Source organism: Pteropus medius, unplaced genomic scaffold (assembly GCF_902729225.1).
Source record: "Pteropus medius unplaced genomic scaffold, Ma_sr-lr_union100, whole genome shotgun sequence".
NCBI lineage: Eukaryota > Metazoa > Chordata > Mammalia > Chiroptera > Pteropodidae > Pteropus > Pteropus medius.
Window position 1 is genome coordinate 845864 of NW_024352839.1, and position 20350 is coordinate 866213.

The window sequence follows — 20350 nt, forward strand, 5'->3', positions numbered from 1 at the left end:
ACATCTTAGGGGACAGGCACTCACCTTCCCTGCGGGCAACCCTAGAATGTGGCTTAGCGCTATGAGGCTGGGGCCCCTTGAAGATGCAGGATGCAGCTGGTGGATAGATGGCAGGACCATGGGCAGGGGCTGTAACCTGCAGGGAGAGTCCAAGTTGGGTGGGGTACTGAGAGGGAGGCTTGGTTCCAGAGGCTCTGGGGGCTGAGAGGTGGGCTCTGGAGACCCAGGAACTTGGAGGTGGGTCTGGGGGTGAGGATTCCAGAATGGGGCTGAGGTCCTGAGGGTGGGGTCTGGCAACCTGGGAACACTGGGGGTCTGGGATTATTTTTTTGGAGTGGGCCCAGGGACTGACAGTTACCCAAGGGAGGGGATATAAGAGGGGGCCCTAATCTCACTCTCCAGGGTTGTGCCGAAGCAGGGTGCCCAGCGGAAGGTGGGGCAGGTGCCGGGCCCCCTCCTCTAGACAGCGAAGCAGCTCTTGGCTCTGTGGTGCCACTGCCTCAGATGTGGGGACCACTTTTCGCTGAACCAGAGCCAGTACCTGTGGGGAAGGAAAGGGATGGGAGGAGCAGACTGAGACTACTCAGTCCCATCCCTGGGAGACCTGGCCCTATTCAGACCTCGCTTCCAATCCCAACTCACCTCCCCGGGGCTCCGGCACAGGCGCGTCTTGCTGGCTGAGTTGCCCTTGATGAGCAGGCGGACCTGTTCCTGTGTCTCCTCCTGGATAACAAGGAGGCCACCAAAACGGCTGCTTTTCCTTCCCACCTCCCAGCTTCTGGCCCTGCCCTCCCCTTTGCATAGGTCCTGCTTCCTCTTGGGAGACTCACGCTGGGCCTCTTCCCCCTGACCAGGAGGCCCAGTTCTGGATCATAAGGCTCCCGGCCTCACTCTGGCCCTCTACCAGGCCCTGCCGTTTCTCCTGGAGTCCCACTTCTCACCACCAGCTGGCGCCAGTGCAGGATCCGTTGCTGTTTGGCCTGTAGCTCTTGTAGCAGAAGCTGCCGCTGCCCAGCCGCCTCCTCCAGCTCCTGGCTCTGGGCATTGAGGGCCTTGAGCTCTGCCCACAGGCCACAGCCCCGGAGCCCCAGCATCAATGCCTGCCTGGGGTACAAGCAGAAGATAGCAAAGGGGGTGAAGGTGACTAAGACTCACAGTGGAGGAGGGAAGATAATATCTGCAAGGAGCCACAAACAGACAGCAGGGAGGCAGAGATGGGAGCCATAGGGGCAGAAAAAGTCCAATATCCTGAGATACCAGAGAGAGAGATGGCATAGAAGCCTCTACCCAGGGAGCCCCCTCACCTCTCACTGGATCCCAGTGTACATCTCTCCATTTCCTCCATCAGGCTCTGGAGGCGCCGGGTCAAGATTTGATGCTCCTTCAGGAGGGGCCCCCGCTGGGTGACCAGTGCACCCACAGCCTGCCAGCCCTCCTGGGGCAGGGGTACACAGTAAGGGTGGCTGTTGTCCCTGAGGGTGAGGGGATCTTGGGCTGGGAAGGGGATGGAGTCTGGGCAGGGTGCCTGGGGGTCACCTGGATGAGATGCACCATGGATGGCAGGGGCCAGGCTGCAGTCTGACTGGTCTGGTTCCTTCTCAGGGGACCCGGGGCTGGGGGGAGTAGGGGAGGGCAGAAACTGCCGAGGTATTGTTTCGTCTGTTTGTTTGACTCTCCTCGAGGGTACCCAATGTCAGCGCACCTGGGTTTGGTTCCTAGGTTTCAGTTCCAGTCCCATCAGCAGGTCACTGTGCTTGGTCCTGATCCTGTCCCAGCCCACCCAACCACCCACCCTGCCTGACTGTGGAAGCACTCTACTCCACACCTGGCTATCTCTGTATCTTGGAGCCCGTCCGGACTGCACAGGGACTGAATCTCTGCCTGCCGCTCCGCAGCCAGGTGCTCCAAGGTGGCCAGGATGTGGCCTGGAGGGTGGTTTGTCAGCAGTGTCTAGATGGGGGAGGGATGAAGTCAAGGCAGCATAGGGGCAAGGCTGTGAGCTGGAACCCCATGGGGATGAGGCAGGGATGAAGAATCGGGTCCTGGTACCCTGAAGTTTGATCATGGGGCAGTGGGTGTGGTCTTTCCTGAGAGCTCTCCTCACCTCCACTGAGCTAAGCCACCGCTGGTAGGAAGTTCCGAAGTTGTCATCTTGAGGGGTTCTGTGAGGTTAAGGGGGGCAGAGAATGTTACAAGACACATCACTTCTCCCTCTAATGATCACCACCACCCTATAAAGTGGGAGCTGTCACTGTCCCCCATTTATACATAAGGAAACAAAGTTTATCTATGCTGCTAGACTTGAGATTCCCATTTATACCAACTTGCTGGCCTGGGGCCCTTTCACATGTGCTGCTTGCCCAGAGCTCCCTCTTAACCCTTTCCCCTTGCTAAGCCTCCTCACCAGATCCGTCCTCCTTGCCTTTTTAGCTGGGTAGAGTGTCTCTTTTGGGTACCCAGAGCCTCTCAGGCTTCCCCACCTCCCAATAGCCCTAACCACCTGGGTTGTCATTGTCCGTGATGAGTCTGTCTCCACCTCTTCCCAGCCTGAGAGCCCTGTCAGGGCAGGTTTGGGGGCTGACACAGCCCAGAGGCCGTGTTTGAGGAGTTAACAGACAAGTAACTCTTCCCAAAGCTCAGGTTCTTTGCAGGGTTTCTGGGGGTTGGTGGACACTCACGGGATACTGCTTCCTTTGGCCTGAGGAATCAGGAGGTTCTTCAGGAACTGGGTTCGGAGGGTGCAGGCTGTACGGACTTCACCCTGGAAAGAAGAAGATGAGGCATGAGAAGGACCCAGGGGTCCACCTGACCCCAGACTCCCTACCCCTTCCCCTATGCCCCAGGACTCTTACCAGGACTACAGGCTCCAAGCCCAGGGCTGCTGATGTCAAGGGTCCAAAGGTTACATCCACTTTGGCCTTCCTGGAGAAAGGAGAACAGTTGAGGCTGGGGTCCCCGAAAGGAGGGAGCTGGGAGAACAGATGTCTATGTCCTCTCCTACTGCCAGCAAAGCTAGTCACAGGGATCACTGAGTCTGAATCTCAGGGGACACCTCCAAAATTAGGCCACTGTCATCTGCTGGCTGGATGACTGCATTAGCTTACTGGTCTCCCTGCTCTTGCTCCCTACAGGCTGTTCTCCACTTAGTAGTCAATGACTGTGTTAAAACCTCAGATCATGTCACTGTTCTGCTCAAAACCCCTTGGAAACAATGTGATGTGTCCTCATCGCCCTCAAAATAACAATGAGTAACAGAAACTCTTCTAAGCACTTTGCATGATTTAACTCAGTTATCATACTCACCGTATAAAGTAGGTAATATTATCCTTATTCTATAGATCTTAGAAATTGAGGCACAAATTTTGCCTAAGGTCACACAGCTGTAAGTGGCCAAGCCAGGGCATGAAATCAGAGTAGAATTCCAACACCTCCATGGTGCTCTGTCCACCTCTCCAACTTCACCTCCTCATGCTCTCCCTCTTGCTTGCTAAACGTAAGTCGAACTGTCCTCCTGGCTGTTCTTCCCACATGCCAAGCTCAGGGCCTCTGCTCTTGCTGTCTCTTTTCACAGAAATTCCTTCTCTAACTCAAATGTTATCTCCTCAGAGAGACCTTCTCTGACCATTCTACCTAGGGTAGCATCTCCTTCTCCCCTATCATATCGTCTTTCCTTCAAAGCACTTACTTATCTCTACCTGCAATTATAGGGTTTGTTTGTTTCCAAGTTTACTATCTGTCTCCTCTGTATCAGAGTGTAAGCTTCATGAGGGCAGGGTTGTCCCTTGTTTACTGTTCTTTTCCAGCACTGGTGTTCTAGATATACAGTTGGCACCATTCTAGGCACTGGAAATACAGGAAATACAGGAGATGACAAAAAATTTTGGCCTTATGGACTTTAAATCTTAAGGAGCAGAGCTCTGAATTGTGGAACTCAAGGGGTCAGGGCAGAGGTCTCTAAGGAAAATGTGTCTACTCAATGTGGTGAAGGCTGGTTCCTGGGCACCTGAGGCCCACCTCTCTGTGTCCTGCAGGCGCCTGAGCTGATTCTGTAGCCACTGCATGGGATTTTGGAGGCCATGCTGCTGTCTTCGCATGACCCCAGCTTGGGCCCGGAGAAGGAGAGCACGCCGCTGGGTGTCTTGCATGTTCTGCAGCACTTGCTCCACGGCCATGTCTGTGGAAGGAACAGGGGTGGCCATCAGTACTTCCCCAACCTCCGTTCTGCTGCCCATATTCCCAGCCCCATGAGTCACCCTGAGCCTCAGTCTCTCGATCCATCAACTCCAGGCTCTGGTCTAATTCCTGGATCTCTGCCTGCAGGCGGGCAACAGCAGCTTCCAGCTCCAACTTCCGACACGCCTGGTGGGATCAAGTGCAGGGTCAGATGCACAGCCGGGCCAGGGTTTGGCCCAGCCTGACTGTCTTTTGTGGAGCATCAGTCTCCTTATCTGCCCAGTGAAGTGGAAGAGGGTTTTTCCTAAACTGTTACTGTGTCTGAACCCCTAGGCCCAGAAGAGCACTAGGGTGCTATCCTGGCCCCTCTCCTTCCTCCTGGAATTATATTACCCTCTCAGCCTGTTTTGTCTGCACTGATGACACCACATCTCTGTCCTGGACCTCATCTTCTCATGAGTCCCACATCTAGGAGCCCGATATCTCTTGGAAGCCTCTCTCTAGATGTCACCTGGGCTCCTTGCACATACTGCTGGGTCCCACACTGGCGTCAGTATCTCTCCCAAATTAGTCCATTCTCCCATCTACCCTCACCAGCTTTGATGTCTCATATCCATGTACCTCCGTTCCCCACCCCCTTAATACCCCTCAGCTCATGACTGTCTCCCTCTGGACTGTAAACCCTATGAGGGCGTGGATCGCAGCTGTCTTATGATCCAGTGTCCCCAGCATCACCCAATATAAGGATGGGCCTAGAGCAGAAGATCTACAAGACCTCTTTTTGGATGAAAGAAAATCTTGTAGCACATGCTTCTTACCTCTGGACTGTACTGGTGGCCATACCTGAGGAAATGAGGCCAGAGTTAGGGGATGACAGGGGCTTCCAGGGGGAGACTAGAGGTGTGAGACTGTGGGTGGGGACAGGGCTGGATGGGACTAGGGAAGATAAAAAGGGATAGCTTTGAGGACCAGTTACCAGAGTAGGTTTCCCCGGATCTTCTTGACATTCCTACAGTGGAGAGGTAGGAGAAAGAGGAGTTACTGTGGGACTTCCCTGTGTCCCTTCCCTTGCCACAGCCTCCCTTATACAGATAGGCTCACCTCTGGCTGTGCACATGCCGCAAGATATAGGCCCAGATGTCAGCCCCCTGGCCCAGACACAGCCTGTGGGAACAGCATGTAAGGGTATGCCTGGGATATCACATAGGATGGAAGATCCTCATTCCCAGGGTGGTGGTGATGGGGAAGGTATTTACTAGGGAATTCTCATTTCTGGGGGGAGCAAAGGTTCATACTTTTTGGGGTAAGATATTCCCTCCCAGGTGGGTCATCGAGCGGGTGGGCTTCTCACTGGCTGTGGGGGTATTCTCATTCCCTGATGAGGTGCTCCTTTTCTCCTGGGAGAGGGTTATTTCCAGAGGTAGGGGTCGGGGGCCAGGAAGTGCTCTGTCATTACTGGATGTGGGTCATCACTCCTATAGATTCAATCTCTGGGGTGGTCTTTGCTGACTCGAGTCCTCACTGGCTGGGCTAGAGTGGGTAGTGGGTGGCGTGGTGCTGCAGGGACAGCTTTAACTAGGAGATTCTATTTAAACACGGGAAGGAGGCTTCATTAACTCACGGAGGATCTTCACTGATGCCAGGGACCTAGTTCTGGGCAGTGCCACGGGGTGAAGTGTGGGGGTTATTGCCAGGACATCCTCACTCAAATTTAGTATCCTCTTCCTGGATACACTACACGGGAGTTCGGGGGCGAGGGGAGCTCTTAGGGGTTATTCTCATTGGGGCGGAGAAGGAGGAAGGTGCGTCTTCAGTAAAGTTGGGGTTCCCGCGGAGACTCTATCTCCAGGGTGGGGAGTCCTCACTCCCAGAGTGGCTCTCACCTGCGCAGCGTTGACTCCTGGGCCCGGGCTGCTTCGGGCGCCTCCATCTCTTCCGCTGCCCAGCAAACTAGCTCCCGCGCTTCCTGCAGTAATTCCATAACAGCGCCTTAGCTGCTGCCTCCCTAACTCTCTTAAAGCTTGGCGCCCACCTCTGACGTCACCAGCGCGCCGACAGTGACGCCATCGATTGCCTGGCAGACGGAGGCTTACAGGCTTTGCAGAGTAGCAGAGCTGTCCTTTATCTCATCCCCCCAGGATAGGGTCCCGCTTGCATTCTGCGTCTTCCTTCTCACTACCAGCTGTTCCCTAAGAGGCAAAAGGTCCCTAATGCCTCTCTCGATTTTCTTGACCAAATGGGACTTTCATCCTCCGAGGATGAGAACCAAGACATGATATGGCAAACTTAACTGCTCTTTGATTTCAGAAACAGAGTGTCTCAGATCTGAGTGAGGGATAGCATGACCCTAATATCACCTTGGCTTTGTTTCTTCCAGATTCGTTTGTCCTTACCATTCCATAACATTCAAGAGCCGACCCTGTGCTAGGGCCGCTGCAGTGGCTGAGACAGCCCCAGTCTCCATGCTATGGAGCTCACAGTTCCGTGGGGAACATAGACTCATCATTAGGTAGGGATGGTAGTAAATAAGCAGCAGTGGTCAATTTGGGACATAGGGAGTGTGAGAGATCTGTGAGGTGCCCTGGAAAGCACTGGATACGAGAGCTGGAGTTCTGGAGAGTCCACTCAGCCTCAGACAGAGCCCTGAAAAATGGCAACATTCAGGAATCTTTCATTCAACATGCTTGCCTAGGTCACCCTCTGTCCTCAGTGTCCAGTACAGAGCCCGACTCTCTAAATAGTTGTTGAATAAACAAATGGGGTGGGGAGGGGGAGGTGGTGGTGGTGTTACACCAAAGCTGGGAACCCAGGAGGAGGGTGGAGCAGATGAGGAGTGTGTGTGTGGGGAAGGGCGGTGGTGGGTGATTAGAACAGTGTTGGATCACAGTAGGGCTATGGAGCAGAGAGGAGGAGACCGAGTGTTTGGGGTTGATATTGGCTGTAGAGGAGGGGCATCCAGCATGAGGCCCAGTGCTCTGGGCTGAGAATTAGGTGGAGCAGACCTTAAAATAGACCTTAAAATGGTGTCATTCGAGAAGGGGCAGCTTTGGGGCAGTGCTGATAACAATGTGAAACTCTACTGGTGTAAGTTGCCAAGGGAACATCCAAGGGCTAGCTGAGTCTCTGGCCCAGGGACAAGGGGACTGTGGAATCACCATTGAGAGAGCTGATTTTGGGGAGAAGCTGAGTCCAGCTTCAACTGCTTCATGAGGGCTGAGAAACAGAAGAGGATGCTAGGGGCCGATGTTAATCCAGGTGGACTTCCTGGAAGAAAGATTAGCAGCTGCTACTCCATGATGCCTGATTTCTCAACAGTTGTCATTCCTCTAAAATATTTCTACACTTCCACCCTTTCTTGGGTGTTTTGCTATTTAAAAAATATCAATAGACAGCATGTCTACCATTAGTGTATAAGCTTTTCAAGTGCTTTAGAAAGTATTGGTTGTTTCAGTGGCCAGGACATGGAAGCAACTGAAGTATCCCAGGATAGATGATTGGCTAAAGAAGCTGTGGTACATATGTACAATGGAATATTACTCGGCCATAAGAAGAGATGAAATACTGCCATTTGTGACAACATGCTAAGCAAAATAAACCAGACAGAAAAAGTTGAAAATCACATAACATCACTTATATGAGGGATATAAACCTAAAAACAACAAATGAGCAGGACAAATAAACAGAGACTCATGGATATGGACTATAGGTTAGTGGTTACCAGAGGACTATAGACTAGTGGTTACTAGTGGGGTGGGGGAAGTGGAGGAAGGCAGACAGGGTAAAGGGGGTCAAATATAGGGTTTAGGGGGAGGGTGAAGTGGGTAAAGGGGATCAAATATATGGTAGCTGAAGGAAACTGGACTTTGGGTGGCAAACACACAATAGAATACACAGATGTCAAATGATAATGTACACCTGAAAATTATATAATTGTATTAACCATTGTTACCCCAATAAACTTAAAAGAAATAAAAAAAGTATTGGTTGTTAGAAGAATGAAATGACAAGTCACAAATTGGAATAAAATATTTGCAAAATGCATATCTGATGATGAACTTAGATCCAAAATATACTCTTCAAAATCAACCATAAGATAATAAATAATCCAATTAAAAATGGATAAAAGTTACGAACAGATGTCTCACCAGAGAAGATATACAGATGGCAAATAAGCATATGAAAAGTTGCTCAACACTTTATGTCATCAGGGAATTGCGGAGGGTAAAACTGTTTTGTATGATATTGCAGTGGAGGATACATCACATTACCATTTGCAAAAAACTATAGAACTGTCCAACAGAGTAAGCCCTAATGTAAGGTATGTATTAATGTTTCAGTATTGGTCATCAATTGTAACAAAGGTACCACACTCCCGCAAGACAGGGGAAAATGTGTGTAGAGGGAGAGGGGGTATAAGGGAACAGTCTTTACTTTTTGTGGAGTTTTCTGTAAGCTCACAAAAAATAGTCTATTAGAAGTTATTGGCCAAAAGATGGACTATTGGTTAATGAAATATGTATAACTATAACCTAATGACAACTGATCGGATGCATCTTGATTCAAGCTATGTAATTATATATAAATATAAAAGGATTCTGTATGTTTTGGAGGAAAAGTTAAAGCCAAATAAGAGATAACTATTTAGAGTTGGAAGGCTTTCTTTCCAACTCTAAAAAAAGCCACGCAGAGGATATATCTTAGACATATCCTCTAAGATACCTAAGAGAGAGCAGAACTTGTCATGTGACCATCTCCCTAGCAGCCACTAACTATCTTCTCATCATTCTCCTTCAGTCTGTGTGGTGGCTTTGTAATGTGTCAGCTTGACTAAGCTAAATGAACTATATCCTAGAATTACCTTCTCTGTATGTGTCCAATTAGAATGGGCCAAAAGAAATTCTTGGGTAATATTTGGAGGTCAGAAGTGCAGCAGCTGCTATTTTGTAGATCACACAGGTTGTCTCAGTGGCTGACTGTTTGACTCATCATGTTTGCATAGGGCAGCAGTCTGGCTAGCAATTATTCCACTTTCTCCTGGATCTTCCTTCAGTTTCACCAATTCTGGCCAGGTGTGTGTTTAGCTCAGTGATGAAGGATGTCAGCTTCCCCTGTGGATGCTCATATCACCAAGGTCAGAGGTAAGTTTGCTACAGCTTGTCCTAGCTTTCCTCCACTTTATATCTGTCTTTTTTTCCTAACTGCCTGCCCTATGCACTTTGAGTGCCAATATCAGACACTGAGACAATCTTAGGGACCGCTTAGCAACTCCACTAGTTGCATAAAGTCAAATCCCTGTTATTTTATGTTTGTCTGCCTGCCTGCCTATCCCTATCTATCTATCTAATCTAATCTATCATCTATCTAATATATATCCTCTAGTGGTTCAATCTCTCTGATTAAGACCTGATACACTCTAAACAGAGACTCTTGATGTCTGAGAAATTACTAGTACATCAAGCTATTATTCATGGAGGAAGTTGCAGTGGCTTTCCTCCTCCTCTCTCCCAAAGAATCTGATACAAAAAGGTGAGATTAACATCTTACAGAAGAAGACACTTAAGTGATGTTTGTACCCCACTGTGTTCAGTCTGTTCAATATACTAGGCAAAATGATTTTTGTTCCCAAACTGAGAACTTGCTCAAGGTCAGTATTTCCAGCATCCCCCAGGGGCTTGTTAGGAATGCAGAATTTCTTGCCCCTCAACACCTGGACTGACTGAATCAAAACTTGGATTTTGACAAAATCTGTCAGTGATTTGTGTGCATATTGAAATTTAAGATGTGTGGTCTATAGGACATGACTTTTGGGGAATGAAACCTTTTTTTATTACCATTATTTGCCAGAGATGGATGCTTACCATTTGCTTCTTGGATATACTATTTTAAAATATGTGATCAATATCTGGAACACCTTAGAGCATCCTGTCTTTAATTTCCTCATAGCAATTGACTTTTTATGACCATGTGAAATATCTACAATATTTTATTTATAAAAAGAAGAGATATGACGAAAATATAGAAAAATGTTTACATCCGTTGAATCTGGATGTAACATGGGGGTCTGTTAGACTCTTTCTGTACAGTCAGGAGTTCTGAAACTTTTATTTAAATAAGTTAAATTAAAAGTTTTTAAAAAGTGGGAAAGAACATCCTTGTTGTTCTGTGGAGGGTGGATCAGAAGAGGAGACTGATGCTGGATCAGGGAACAGGGGCAGGTGATGACAGGGCTGAAGTATAACAGGAGGCAAGTGGGAGAGATGCTGGGGCCAAATGGAGAGAACTTCTCTTCAGGTTAAGACCTTTCCAGAGAGGAAAGCAGTGTCTTCATTGGAGTAGTACCTGTCAAAGCTCCCTCCCTTCCACTTCTGGGTTTTTATTCCTATTGTGCCCCCTACCTCAACCACTCTTCTGCCTTATCTTCAATGGTTACCTCTCCTCCTTTAGGTCTTATCTCAGATGTGGCCTCCCAGGGAAGGCTTCTCTGCCCACCCCCTACCCCTGATTGGTTGGATTACTTCCTCTGGACTCTCACAGCTAAGGCTCTTTTTGATACAAATGTCTAAAAAACCAAATTAAAGTAGTTTTCCCCCCTACCAAACAAGAAATATCTTGGCTCACATGATTTTTAAAAATGTACTGGTTGACCTCATTCAGGTGAGGTGTGGTCCAGAAGCTCAAACACAGGAAGGCAGTTATGAGCAAAATCTCTGCAGTCTGACTCATTAAGTTTGAATCCTGATTCCATCACTCACCAGCTGGATGACCTTGGCAAGTCTTTCAATCTCTCTGGCCTCAGTTTCCTCATTTATGAATTGGGAACAATAATAATGCCCACTTTTCAGTGTAGTGGCATTTAAATTGAGATAATATGTGTAATATCTTTGAACAGTGCCTGCACACAGTTAACTCCTCAGTGACGATGACAATGATGATGATGATGATGATGATGATGGTGATGATGATGATGGTGATGTCATTGAGGACCCAGCTTCCTGTTCTTCACTTTCTATTGCTTGCTTCTTCCTTGGCTCCTTCTTCACCTGGCAATGCTAGGCTCTTCCACGTGGTTGCAAAATGTCTTACCCTGTACCCTCCAAGGTAGGGGAGAGAGATGTGGTTTTAGAGGCTAACATGGAAGAGGTAGGCTGCTTCTCTTTACTCTAAGCTTCTAGAAACCATTTGTTTAAGTCTCATTGGTTCAGATGGGGTCACATGCCCACTGTTGAATTAATCTCTGGGCCAGAATATGGCTCCCAAACCTTATAATGACTGCTACTCTGTATCTCCCCAAATTTATTTCTCATCCATTTCACCAGAACAGACAAGGGGACCTCTGATCTTCCAGCTCCTGAGGCCATGAGACTATTTGTGTCCAATGGACCGAGAGCACAAGTTATGTATGCACTTTAGGGCCAAAGCTTAATTTTAACAATTTCTCTCCTGCTTTATTGAGATAAAACAACAAATAAAATTGCAATATATTTAAAGTATAAACATGGTGATTTGATATATGTATACATTGTGAAATTAGGACCACAATCAAGTTAATTAACACATCCATCACCTCACACAGTTACTTTTTTTGTTTATTTTGAGAACGTTTAAGGTCTACCTTCTTAGCATATTTTAGTATACAGTACTGTTTACCATAGTCACCATGTTATACATTAAACTCTAAGTTATCATCTTATTACTTCATCTTATCATCTTCAGTTATCATCTTATAACTGAAAGGGGTTTGTGCCCTTTTACCAGCATGTCCTCATTTTTCCCACCCCCAGCACCTGGCAACCACCAATCTATTTTCTGTTTCTGTGAGTCTGGATTTGTAAGATTCCACATATAAGTGATATCACAAGATATTTGCCTTTTCCTGACTTATTTCTCTTAGCATAACACCCTCAAGGTCTATCCATGTTGTTGGAAATGTCAGGATTTCACATGTCTCATGGCTTAATAATATCCCCTTGTGTATATGTTCCACATCTTCTTTATCCATTTATTTGTCAGACACCTAGGTTGTTTCCATATCTTGGCTATTGTGAATAACGCTGCAATGAACATGGGAGTGCAGATATCTCTATGAGACAGTGTTTTCATTTCCTTTGGATATATACCCAGAACTGGGATTGCTGCATCATATGGCAGTTCTATTTTTAATTTTTTGAGGACTCTCCATATTATTTTTCATAGTGGCTGCACCAATTTACATTTCCACCAACAGTGCACAAGAGTTCGCTTTCAGGCGAAGGCTTTTAGGAAGCAAGTATGAGTTCTCCACTCTGTCACCTTCTGTCTGGATTCAAGAGACTCTGAGCCCTTAGGAGGTGGTGTATTCATTAAGTGGAAGGAGCCTGGATCCCTGACTTAATATGTGGGTCACCAGAAATACCCATTTTGGTAGGTTCTGTGAGTGGAAAAATAAACTATTTTTGTGAGCTACTGATTTAGTAGAGTTTATGTGTTACAGCTGCTAGCAAGTCCCTAAACAATATGCCCTCTAGATCTCATTGCCCTCTCTCAGTTTCTCTGCATCTCAAATTATTTATGGTTGTGGAGTAGGACCTATTTTTGATACCTCCAATGTGTCATGGACTGATCCTTTTGGTTTATGCCCTATTGGACAAGTTTCTTGATCTTATATAAACTTGGGTGTCATGGCAATGTCAAATTGCTTCAGGTTTCAAAGCACTTACTGCCAATTCCTTCACTTATCCTGTTGTAGACCATTAACAGTGGTGGACCAGTACTGGCATTGCTTTAGCTTATGACTTTGTTTTCTCTCTCTCTCTCTCTCTCTTTTTTTTCTCCATAGCATTTTCTATCCTCTGGAGTTATCTTGCTTATTTAGAGGTCTATTTGTTTATGGTTTTCCCACCAATATATAAGCTCCATCAGAAATAAGTCTCATATATTTTGTTCTTTTGTGTTTCTAGTTCCTAGTGCAAGTGTCCAGTACATTGTAGGTTTTAAAAATGTGTTGAATGATGAATAAATCACGAACTTGCTGGCTGGGCATGGAGAAGAGGCAATCCATACCTGTTATAGAAGCTCTCACCAATCATAATCTGAATGAAATTTTAACCAATTCACTGACAGCTGACTTCCTGGTTTGCTGGTAGGCCACGAACATCCAAGATTAGGTATGACCTTATAACCTACCTCCCTAGGTCCCCCCCATTAAGGGTTAGACCATTCTGAACTGTCATTGTCTGGTGATATGTTTGCCTTCCATCCTGGTTTATAAGTTCTTGGGAGTGTGGTTGAAACTTAAGTGGTGACTACTATGTCCCCAGAGTCAAGCAGCACAGTCAAGGCCCTTGGCCAATATAAATAGATTTCTGGCACCAATGCATGAATGTTGACAGGAGAGGAGACTGCCCTGGGGAAATGGTGCCCTATCCTGTCTCTTATGGTCCACATCTCTTGGCAAGGTCCCAGGGTTGGTCTTGAACTTTGCTTCAATGGGCTGCCTGAGCTACTACTTCCTTTCCCCCACAGCCACCTCAAATTGCTGGCTCAAGCTGACAGTACCTGGAATTCCAGACACTGAGGAGCAAAAGTCCCATTTGGCCCAACTGCATATTTAGAGACAGAGTAAGTAGCACAGTTGTATATATTTGTTGGTTTGTTCATGAACTGAAGAGGATGTTACCGAGAAAATAAGTCCATCATGCAGAAAATCAAGAGGATGAGTGTGATTAGGCTTCCCAAAACAATTCCAAAGACTGCAATGTAGAAGGTGTGTTCGGAGGTCTCAGCTGCCATGGCTCGTTCGTTCCATTTGTTGCTGTGCTTTGTCTGATTTGAGAGGACAGGCAGAACAGGAATAGATGGGCTTAAACAGGTTATTGTGTAGGGGTAAACCATGGAACTGTATAGACATAGCATGGGGACCTGAACACACAAGGAAACATGGAAGGGTTGGAGTTAGTATTATGGCCAGGATGGAGAGGGAGAGGAGGGCAAAGATTGGCATGATTCAGGTTCCCACCTGGACAGAGAAGATCAAGGCTACAATGCCTATGGGAAAACACAGGAGGAAGGCCAAAATTGACAGGCACATGTAGTCTTTGGGAGGCTTTTCAGGCAAAATTTCAAGCACCTGGGGGCAGAGAGTAGGTTATGGCTTAGTGTGGCTCTGGGCTCTACCATTCCCTCTGAACTTCTCCCTTTTCACACTAACACATCTCTCCTTGGCTTCTATAAATTCTTCATTGACGCCCCTTTAAAACTCTCATTGACTCTAATTCCAACCATTGTCCCCTATAATCTCTCCCTATCCTCTTTAATACTTCCCTGTCCCCTAGAACTCTCAGCCCCCACCTGCCCCCATGCCCTATAATCCTTCTCTGTAACCCTTTCTCTGTCTCCTATAACTTTCTCCCTGTCTTCTATAACTGCTTTGCAGACCTCTAAAATATGTCTCTCTTGGCCTCTTCCACTGTCGCCCCCAAATCTCTTAATGACTCTGATGACTTTCACTTGTCCTCTCTGAAACCTCAACTGATCCACTATCACAGTTTGTTCCTATAATACCTTTACTATCACCCAACCTCTTTGCCCCTCTAAAACACTCAACTAAGAAGATCCTCACTCAATACTTAAACACTTTCATTTTTCATCTGTAAAACCTTTATCGTCCCTTATAAAACTCTCACCCTGTAAAACTTCTGTCATCAGTAGTTCTCTGCTTGTCCCATTTATAATATCCCTCACTTTGTCCCTATGAACCTATCTGGTCCTGCTATGGCCCATAAACTCTTTCCACCCCAACTCTGGCTCCATAAGCTCTCACTAGGCTCCTCTAAGACCTTCTTTGAGCACCTATAAACTCTAAGACCTTCTCATGTCACTCATAGCTTTTGTTTCTTTATAAAGGCCTGCTCTTTCTCTCTTTAAGACCTTCTACCTTTCTAACCAGCTTCCTGACTTTTTGAAATTTTTCTGCGTCCACTTATTATAATCTCCCTGTTTTCCTAAAGCTGTGCTCCCTCTAAGTACTTCTCCACTCATAACATCCTCTTTGCCAGCTTATGAAGGCTTCACTGCCCCTTCATTCCACTTTGACTCCTTCCCACCTGTTCCCCATAAATTCCCTCCCTGCCCCCTCAAACACTTCCATTAGGGAATCTGGATCTGGCTGCACCGAGCTTCTCCCTCACTCCAACCCTCAGCGGGTTACCATGGAGACCATGCCAGCCCCGCCTCTTATCCCGGCTTTCCCCTTCTATTGGCTGATTGGAGGTCGTCTGTGGAAGGGAAACCAATACTAACCTGGCTGCTGATTGGTCTGATGGGGTGCCAGTCCTTCCTACACTCTTGGGTGATTGATCAGTCCAGGGAGCTGTTTTCATTACGGTTTAGTTTTGAGAGTCATGATATATATTTTGGATATAGTCCTTCGTCAGATTTGTGACTCGGAAATATTTTCTCTGGGTATCTAGTTTATCTTTTCATTTTCTATCAGTGTCATTTGCAGAGCAAAATTTTTACTATTTATGGACTCTAATTTTTTTTCTTTTAAGGATGTGCTTTTGGTTATAATGTCTAAGAACTCCGTGCTTAACCCAATATCAGGAATATTTTCTCCTATGTTTTCTTCTAATTTTTGATATATTTATTTTATACATTTAGATCTATGATAATATTTGTATAAGATGGGTAGTTTTAGAGGAGATTAATTTTTTTAATATGGTTTTTCACTGAATCTAACATCATTACACAAAAACTATTTTTTCTCCAATAAATTGTCTTTGGACTTAAAAAAAACTCCAACAAATTGGCCATATTTATGTGGGTTCCTTTCTTCAGTATTTATTCTGTTCTGTTGATCTAGGTGTATATCTGTTTGCCAGTAATACACTGTCTTATTAATGTAGCTTTACAGTGATTCTTAAAATTGGGTAGTGTGACAGACAACAGTTTAATGGTTACCAGAGGAAAAGGAGATGAGGGAAAATAGGTAAGTGTAAAGGGTGTCAAATATGTGGTGACAGAAGTAGCCTAGACTTTGAGTGGTGAACACACAGCGCAATATACAGATGATGTATTATAGAATTGTACATTTGAAACCTATATAATTTTTAAGCAATGTCACCTGAATAAATTTAATTAAAAAATTGGGGAGTGTGAGTACTCCAACATTATTTTTCTTTTTAAAAATTGTTTTGACCATGCTTGTCTAGCTCAACAAATCTTGTTGGTCTTTTAACAGGAATTGTGTTAGAATTATATATCAATTTGGAAAAATGTTGAGCCTTCTAATTCACGACAGTGGGAAGTCTCTCCATTTATTTAGATCTTCTTTTATTTCTATCATCAGCAGCTGTAATTTAAACATACAGCTTGTGCACAAAATATTTTACACTTATACCCACTTACCTGATATTTTTTGGAGCTATTGAAATAGTATTTAAAAAAATTTTGGTTTCTCATTGTTTGTTGCTAGTGTATGGAAATACAATAGTTGTGTGTATGTTTGTTGCTATTGCAGCCTGAGATTTTGCTACATGTATTTTATCAATTCTAGGTGTTTTTTTTTTTTAAATAGATTTCTTGTGATTTTCTACCCAGGCAACCATGTCACGTGCAATTAAGGGTAATTTTATTTCTTCCTTTAAAATTCATATGACCTTTCTCTCTTTTTCTGACTCTTGTGCTGATTAAGACTTCCGGTCTGATGTGGATAGAAGTGGTAAGAGTGGACATCCTTGCCTTGTTGCAAATTTTAGCGAGAATCCTTTCCCTTTTTCTTGGGAGAAAACACAGTTGGTAATAGTATATTCTATTTACATCTGTTTTTGTTTAATATTTCATTGAGAATTTTTTTGTCGTATTCATGAGATATTTGTCTATAGTGTTCTGTACACAGTCTTTATCTGGTTTTAGCACTAAGATAATGCTAGCCTCATAAAATGAGTTGGAAAATATTCCCTTCTCTTTTATTTTCTGGAAGAGATCATTTGGAAATGATATTTGTTTGGTATAAGTTACCAGTGAAATCATCTGGTCTAGAGATTCCTTTTCCATAAGATTTTTAGTTACAAAATCAATTTCTTTGTAGATATGAGATTACTAAAATAATCTCTTCATTCCTGACATGTTTTTGGATTTTGTTTTTGAAGAATGGGTCAATTTTCATCCAAGTTGTAGAATTTATGTGTGAAGAGTTGTTTGTAATGGTCCCTTGTTTTTCTTTTAATGTTTCAGAGGTCTGTAGTGATATTTTCTCCTTCATTTTTGATATTGGTCATTTGTGTCTTCCCTCTTATTTTGTCAGTCTTATGAGAGGTTTATCAATTTTATTGGTCTTTTCAAAGAAACAACTTTTGGTTTCATTGATTTTCTCTATTATTTTTCCCTTTTCAATTTCACTGCTTTTTACTCATTTCTTCTTTCTTCTCTTTGTTTTGGGTTTGTTTTGCTCTTATTTTTTCTAGTTTCTTAAGTTTGAAGCTTAGATTGTTAATTGGAGATTTTTTAAAAATTAAATTTATTGGAATGACATTGCTTAATAAAACTATATGTTACCCCCTTTGCCCTCTTTATCCTGCCCCCATCCCCTTCCTCTCTGATAACCACCATACTATTATCTATGTCTATGAATTTGTTTGTTTTTTTGTTCAATTTTTTTTCTGTTTCATATCCTACATAAGTAAGATCATATGGTTCTTGTCCTTTTCCATCTGACTTATTTCGCTTAGCATGATAATCTCAAGATCCATCCTCGTTGCCACAAATGGCAGTATTTCATCTATTCTTATGGCTGAGTAATATTTCATTGTATATATGTACCACATTGTTATCCAATTATCCATCGAAGAATATTGAGGCTGTTTCCATGTCTTGACTATCATGAATAATGCTGCAGTGAACATGGAAGTACATATATCTCTATGAATACATATTTTCAAATTTTTCTGGTAGATTCTTGGAAGAGAGATTTCTGGGTCATAAGGTAGCTCCATTCTTAATATTTTGAGGAAATTCCATACTGTTTTCCATAGAGGCTGTACCAGTTTACATTTCCACCAGTAGTATACGAGGGGTTTTTCCTCCTGTATATTCTCTCCAACATTCATTTCTTGTCTTATTGATAATAGCCATTCCATCAGGTGTGAGATGGTATCTTATAGTGGTTTTGATTTGTGTTTTCCCTATAGCTAGTGAAGTTGAGCCTGTTTATATATATTGGCCATTTCTATGTCTTCTTGGGAAAAGTACTGTTCATATCCTCTGCCCATTTCTTAATTGGATAGTTTGTTTTGTTGTTGTTGTTGAGTTGTATGAGTTTTTCACATATTTTAGATATTAGCTGTTTATTGGAGGTGTTGTTTGCAAATATGTTTTCACTTTCAGTTGGTTGCCTTTTTGTTTTGTTGAGTTTTTTTTTTTTTGCTGTGCAGAAGTTTTTACTTTGACGTAGTCTCATTTCATTTATTTTTGCTTTTATTTCCTTGCCTTTAGTGTCTAGTTCAAAAAAGCCTCTCTGAGATCAAGGTCCATAAGTTTAGTATTTATATTTTTTTCTGTGTATTTTATTGTTTCAGGTCTTATATTGAAGTTTTTAATCCTTTTTAGTTAATTTTTGTGTATGATGTCAAAAAGCAGTCTAGTTTCATTCTTTTGTATGTGGCTATTCAATTTTCCCAACACCATTTATTGAAGAGGCTTTTTCTTTGTTGTGTGTTTTCAACTCCTTTGTCAAAAATTAGTTGCCCATATACATGTGGGTTTATTTCTGGGCTCTCAATGCTGTTCCATTGGTCTGTGTATCTATCTTTCTGCCAATACCATACTCTTTTGATTATTGTAGCTTTGTAGTATAATTTGAAGTCAGGGAATGTGATACCTCCAGCTTTGTTCTTTTTTTCACCAGATGGCTTTGGCTATTTGGGGTCTTTTGTGGTTCCGTATGAATTTGATTTTTTTTTTTTTGGTTTTATTTGTTTAAAAAATGTCATTGGGATTTTTATGGGAATTGCATTAAAGCTGTATACTGCTTTAGGTAATATGGCCATTTTAACTATGTTAATTCTTCCAATTCATGAATATGGCATCTTTCCATTTCTTTGTGTCTATTTCAATTTCTTTCAGCAATGTCTTACAGTTTTCAGAGTATAGGTCCTTTATTTTCTTTGTTAAGTTTATACCTAGGTATTTTATCCTTTTTGTTGCAATTGCAAATGGAATTAGTTCTTCATTTCTTTTTCTGATATTTTGCTGTTAGTATATAGGAATGCAACAGATTTCTGTACATTGATTTTGTATCCTGCAACTTTATTGTATTTGTTTATTGTTTCTAGTAGGTTTTTGGTTGAGTCTTTAAGGGTTTTCTCTATATAGAATCATGTCATCTGCAAAAAGTGACAATTCGACTTCTTCATTCTTAATTTGGATGCCTTTTATTTCTTTCTCTTGCCTGATTGCTCTAGCTAGGACTTCCAATATTAAATTAAATAAGAGTGGTGAGAGTGGGTGATCCTGTCTTGTTCCTGATCTTAGAGGAAGAGCTTTCAGTTTTTCACTATTAAGTATGATATTAGCTGAAGATTTCTCATATATGGCCTTTATTATGTTGAGGTACTTTCCTTCTATACCCATTTTATTGAGTGTTTTAATCATAAATGAATGTTGTAGCTTGTCAAATGCTGTTTCTGCATCTATTGATATGATCATATAATTTTTATCGTTTATTTTGTTAATTGTGGTGTATTACATTGTTTGATTTGCATAGGTTGAACCACCCTTGGGTCCTTGAGATGAACCCCATTTGATCATGATGTATTGTATTTTTAATGTATTGTTGTATTTGATTTCCTAGGGTTTTTTTTGCATCTATGTTCCTCTGAGATAGTGGTTTGTAATTTTCTTTTTTTGTGTGTTGTCCTTGCCAGCTTTTTGTATCAGAGTAATAATGTTGTCCTGATAAAATGAGTTAGGAAGTATTGCTTCTTCAATATTTTGGAAGAGTTTGAGGAGGATTAGAGCACAGCTCTTTGTTGTATTAAATCTTCTTTGAATGTTTGGTAGAATTTACTAGTGAAGCCATTTGGTCCTGGACTTTTCCTTTTTGGAGGTTTTTGATGACTGTTTCAATTTTCTTACTGTTGATCAGTCTATTTAGATTTTTTAGTTCTTCGTGATTTAGTCTAGGAAGATTATATATTTCTAA

The 20350-nt window shown here is 43.5% G+C and overlaps 2 protein-coding genes across 5 annotated transcripts in view; one reads left to right on the forward strand and one right to left on the reverse strand.

The window, feature by feature from the left end:
* The window catches only part of HAUS5 (HAUS augmin like complex subunit 5), an 11305-nt gene extending 5091 nt beyond the window's left edge, over positions 1-6214 (reverse strand). For 2 of the 4 annotated variants that reach the window (XM_039850030.1, XM_039850029.1), the window contains exons 1-11: positions 6057-6214; positions 5275-5337; positions 5150-5182; positions 4992-5016; positions 4254-4359; positions 4015-4174; positions 2853-2922; positions 2679-2761; positions 2105-2162; positions 1824-1950; positions 1608-1613 (exon numbers count right to left, since the gene is read on the reverse strand). In XM_039850030.1, coding sequence (XP_039705964.1) covers positions 1608-1613; positions 1824-1950; positions 2105-2162; positions 2679-2761; positions 2853-2922; positions 4015-4174; positions 4254-4359; positions 4992-5016; positions 5150-5182; positions 5275-5337; positions 6057-6154 — 829 coding nt within the window. In that variant the 5' untranslated portion in view covers positions 6155-6214. Of the gene's footprint in view, positions 1-2; positions 137-395; positions 542-642; positions 724-941; positions 1105-1304; positions 1436-1536; positions 1614-1823; positions 1951-2104; positions 2163-2678; positions 2762-2852; positions 2923-4014; positions 4175-4253; positions 4360-4991; positions 5017-5149; positions 5183-5274; positions 5338-6056 lie in introns of all 4 variants that reach the window. The other 2 variants (XM_039850028.1, XM_039850031.1) reach the window with 2 other exon arrangements.
* Positions 6215-9210: 2996 nt separating this feature from the next.
* The window catches only part of ATP4A (ATPase H+/K+ transporting subunit alpha), a 130541-nt gene continuing 119401 nt past the window's right edge, over positions 9211-20350 (forward strand). The window contains exon 1 of the mRNA XM_039850061.1: positions 9211-9311. Within this exon, the coding sequence (XP_039705995.1) occupies positions 9288-9311 (24 nt within the window). The 5' untranslated portion in view covers positions 9211-9287. The remainder of the gene's footprint in view (positions 9312-20350) is intronic.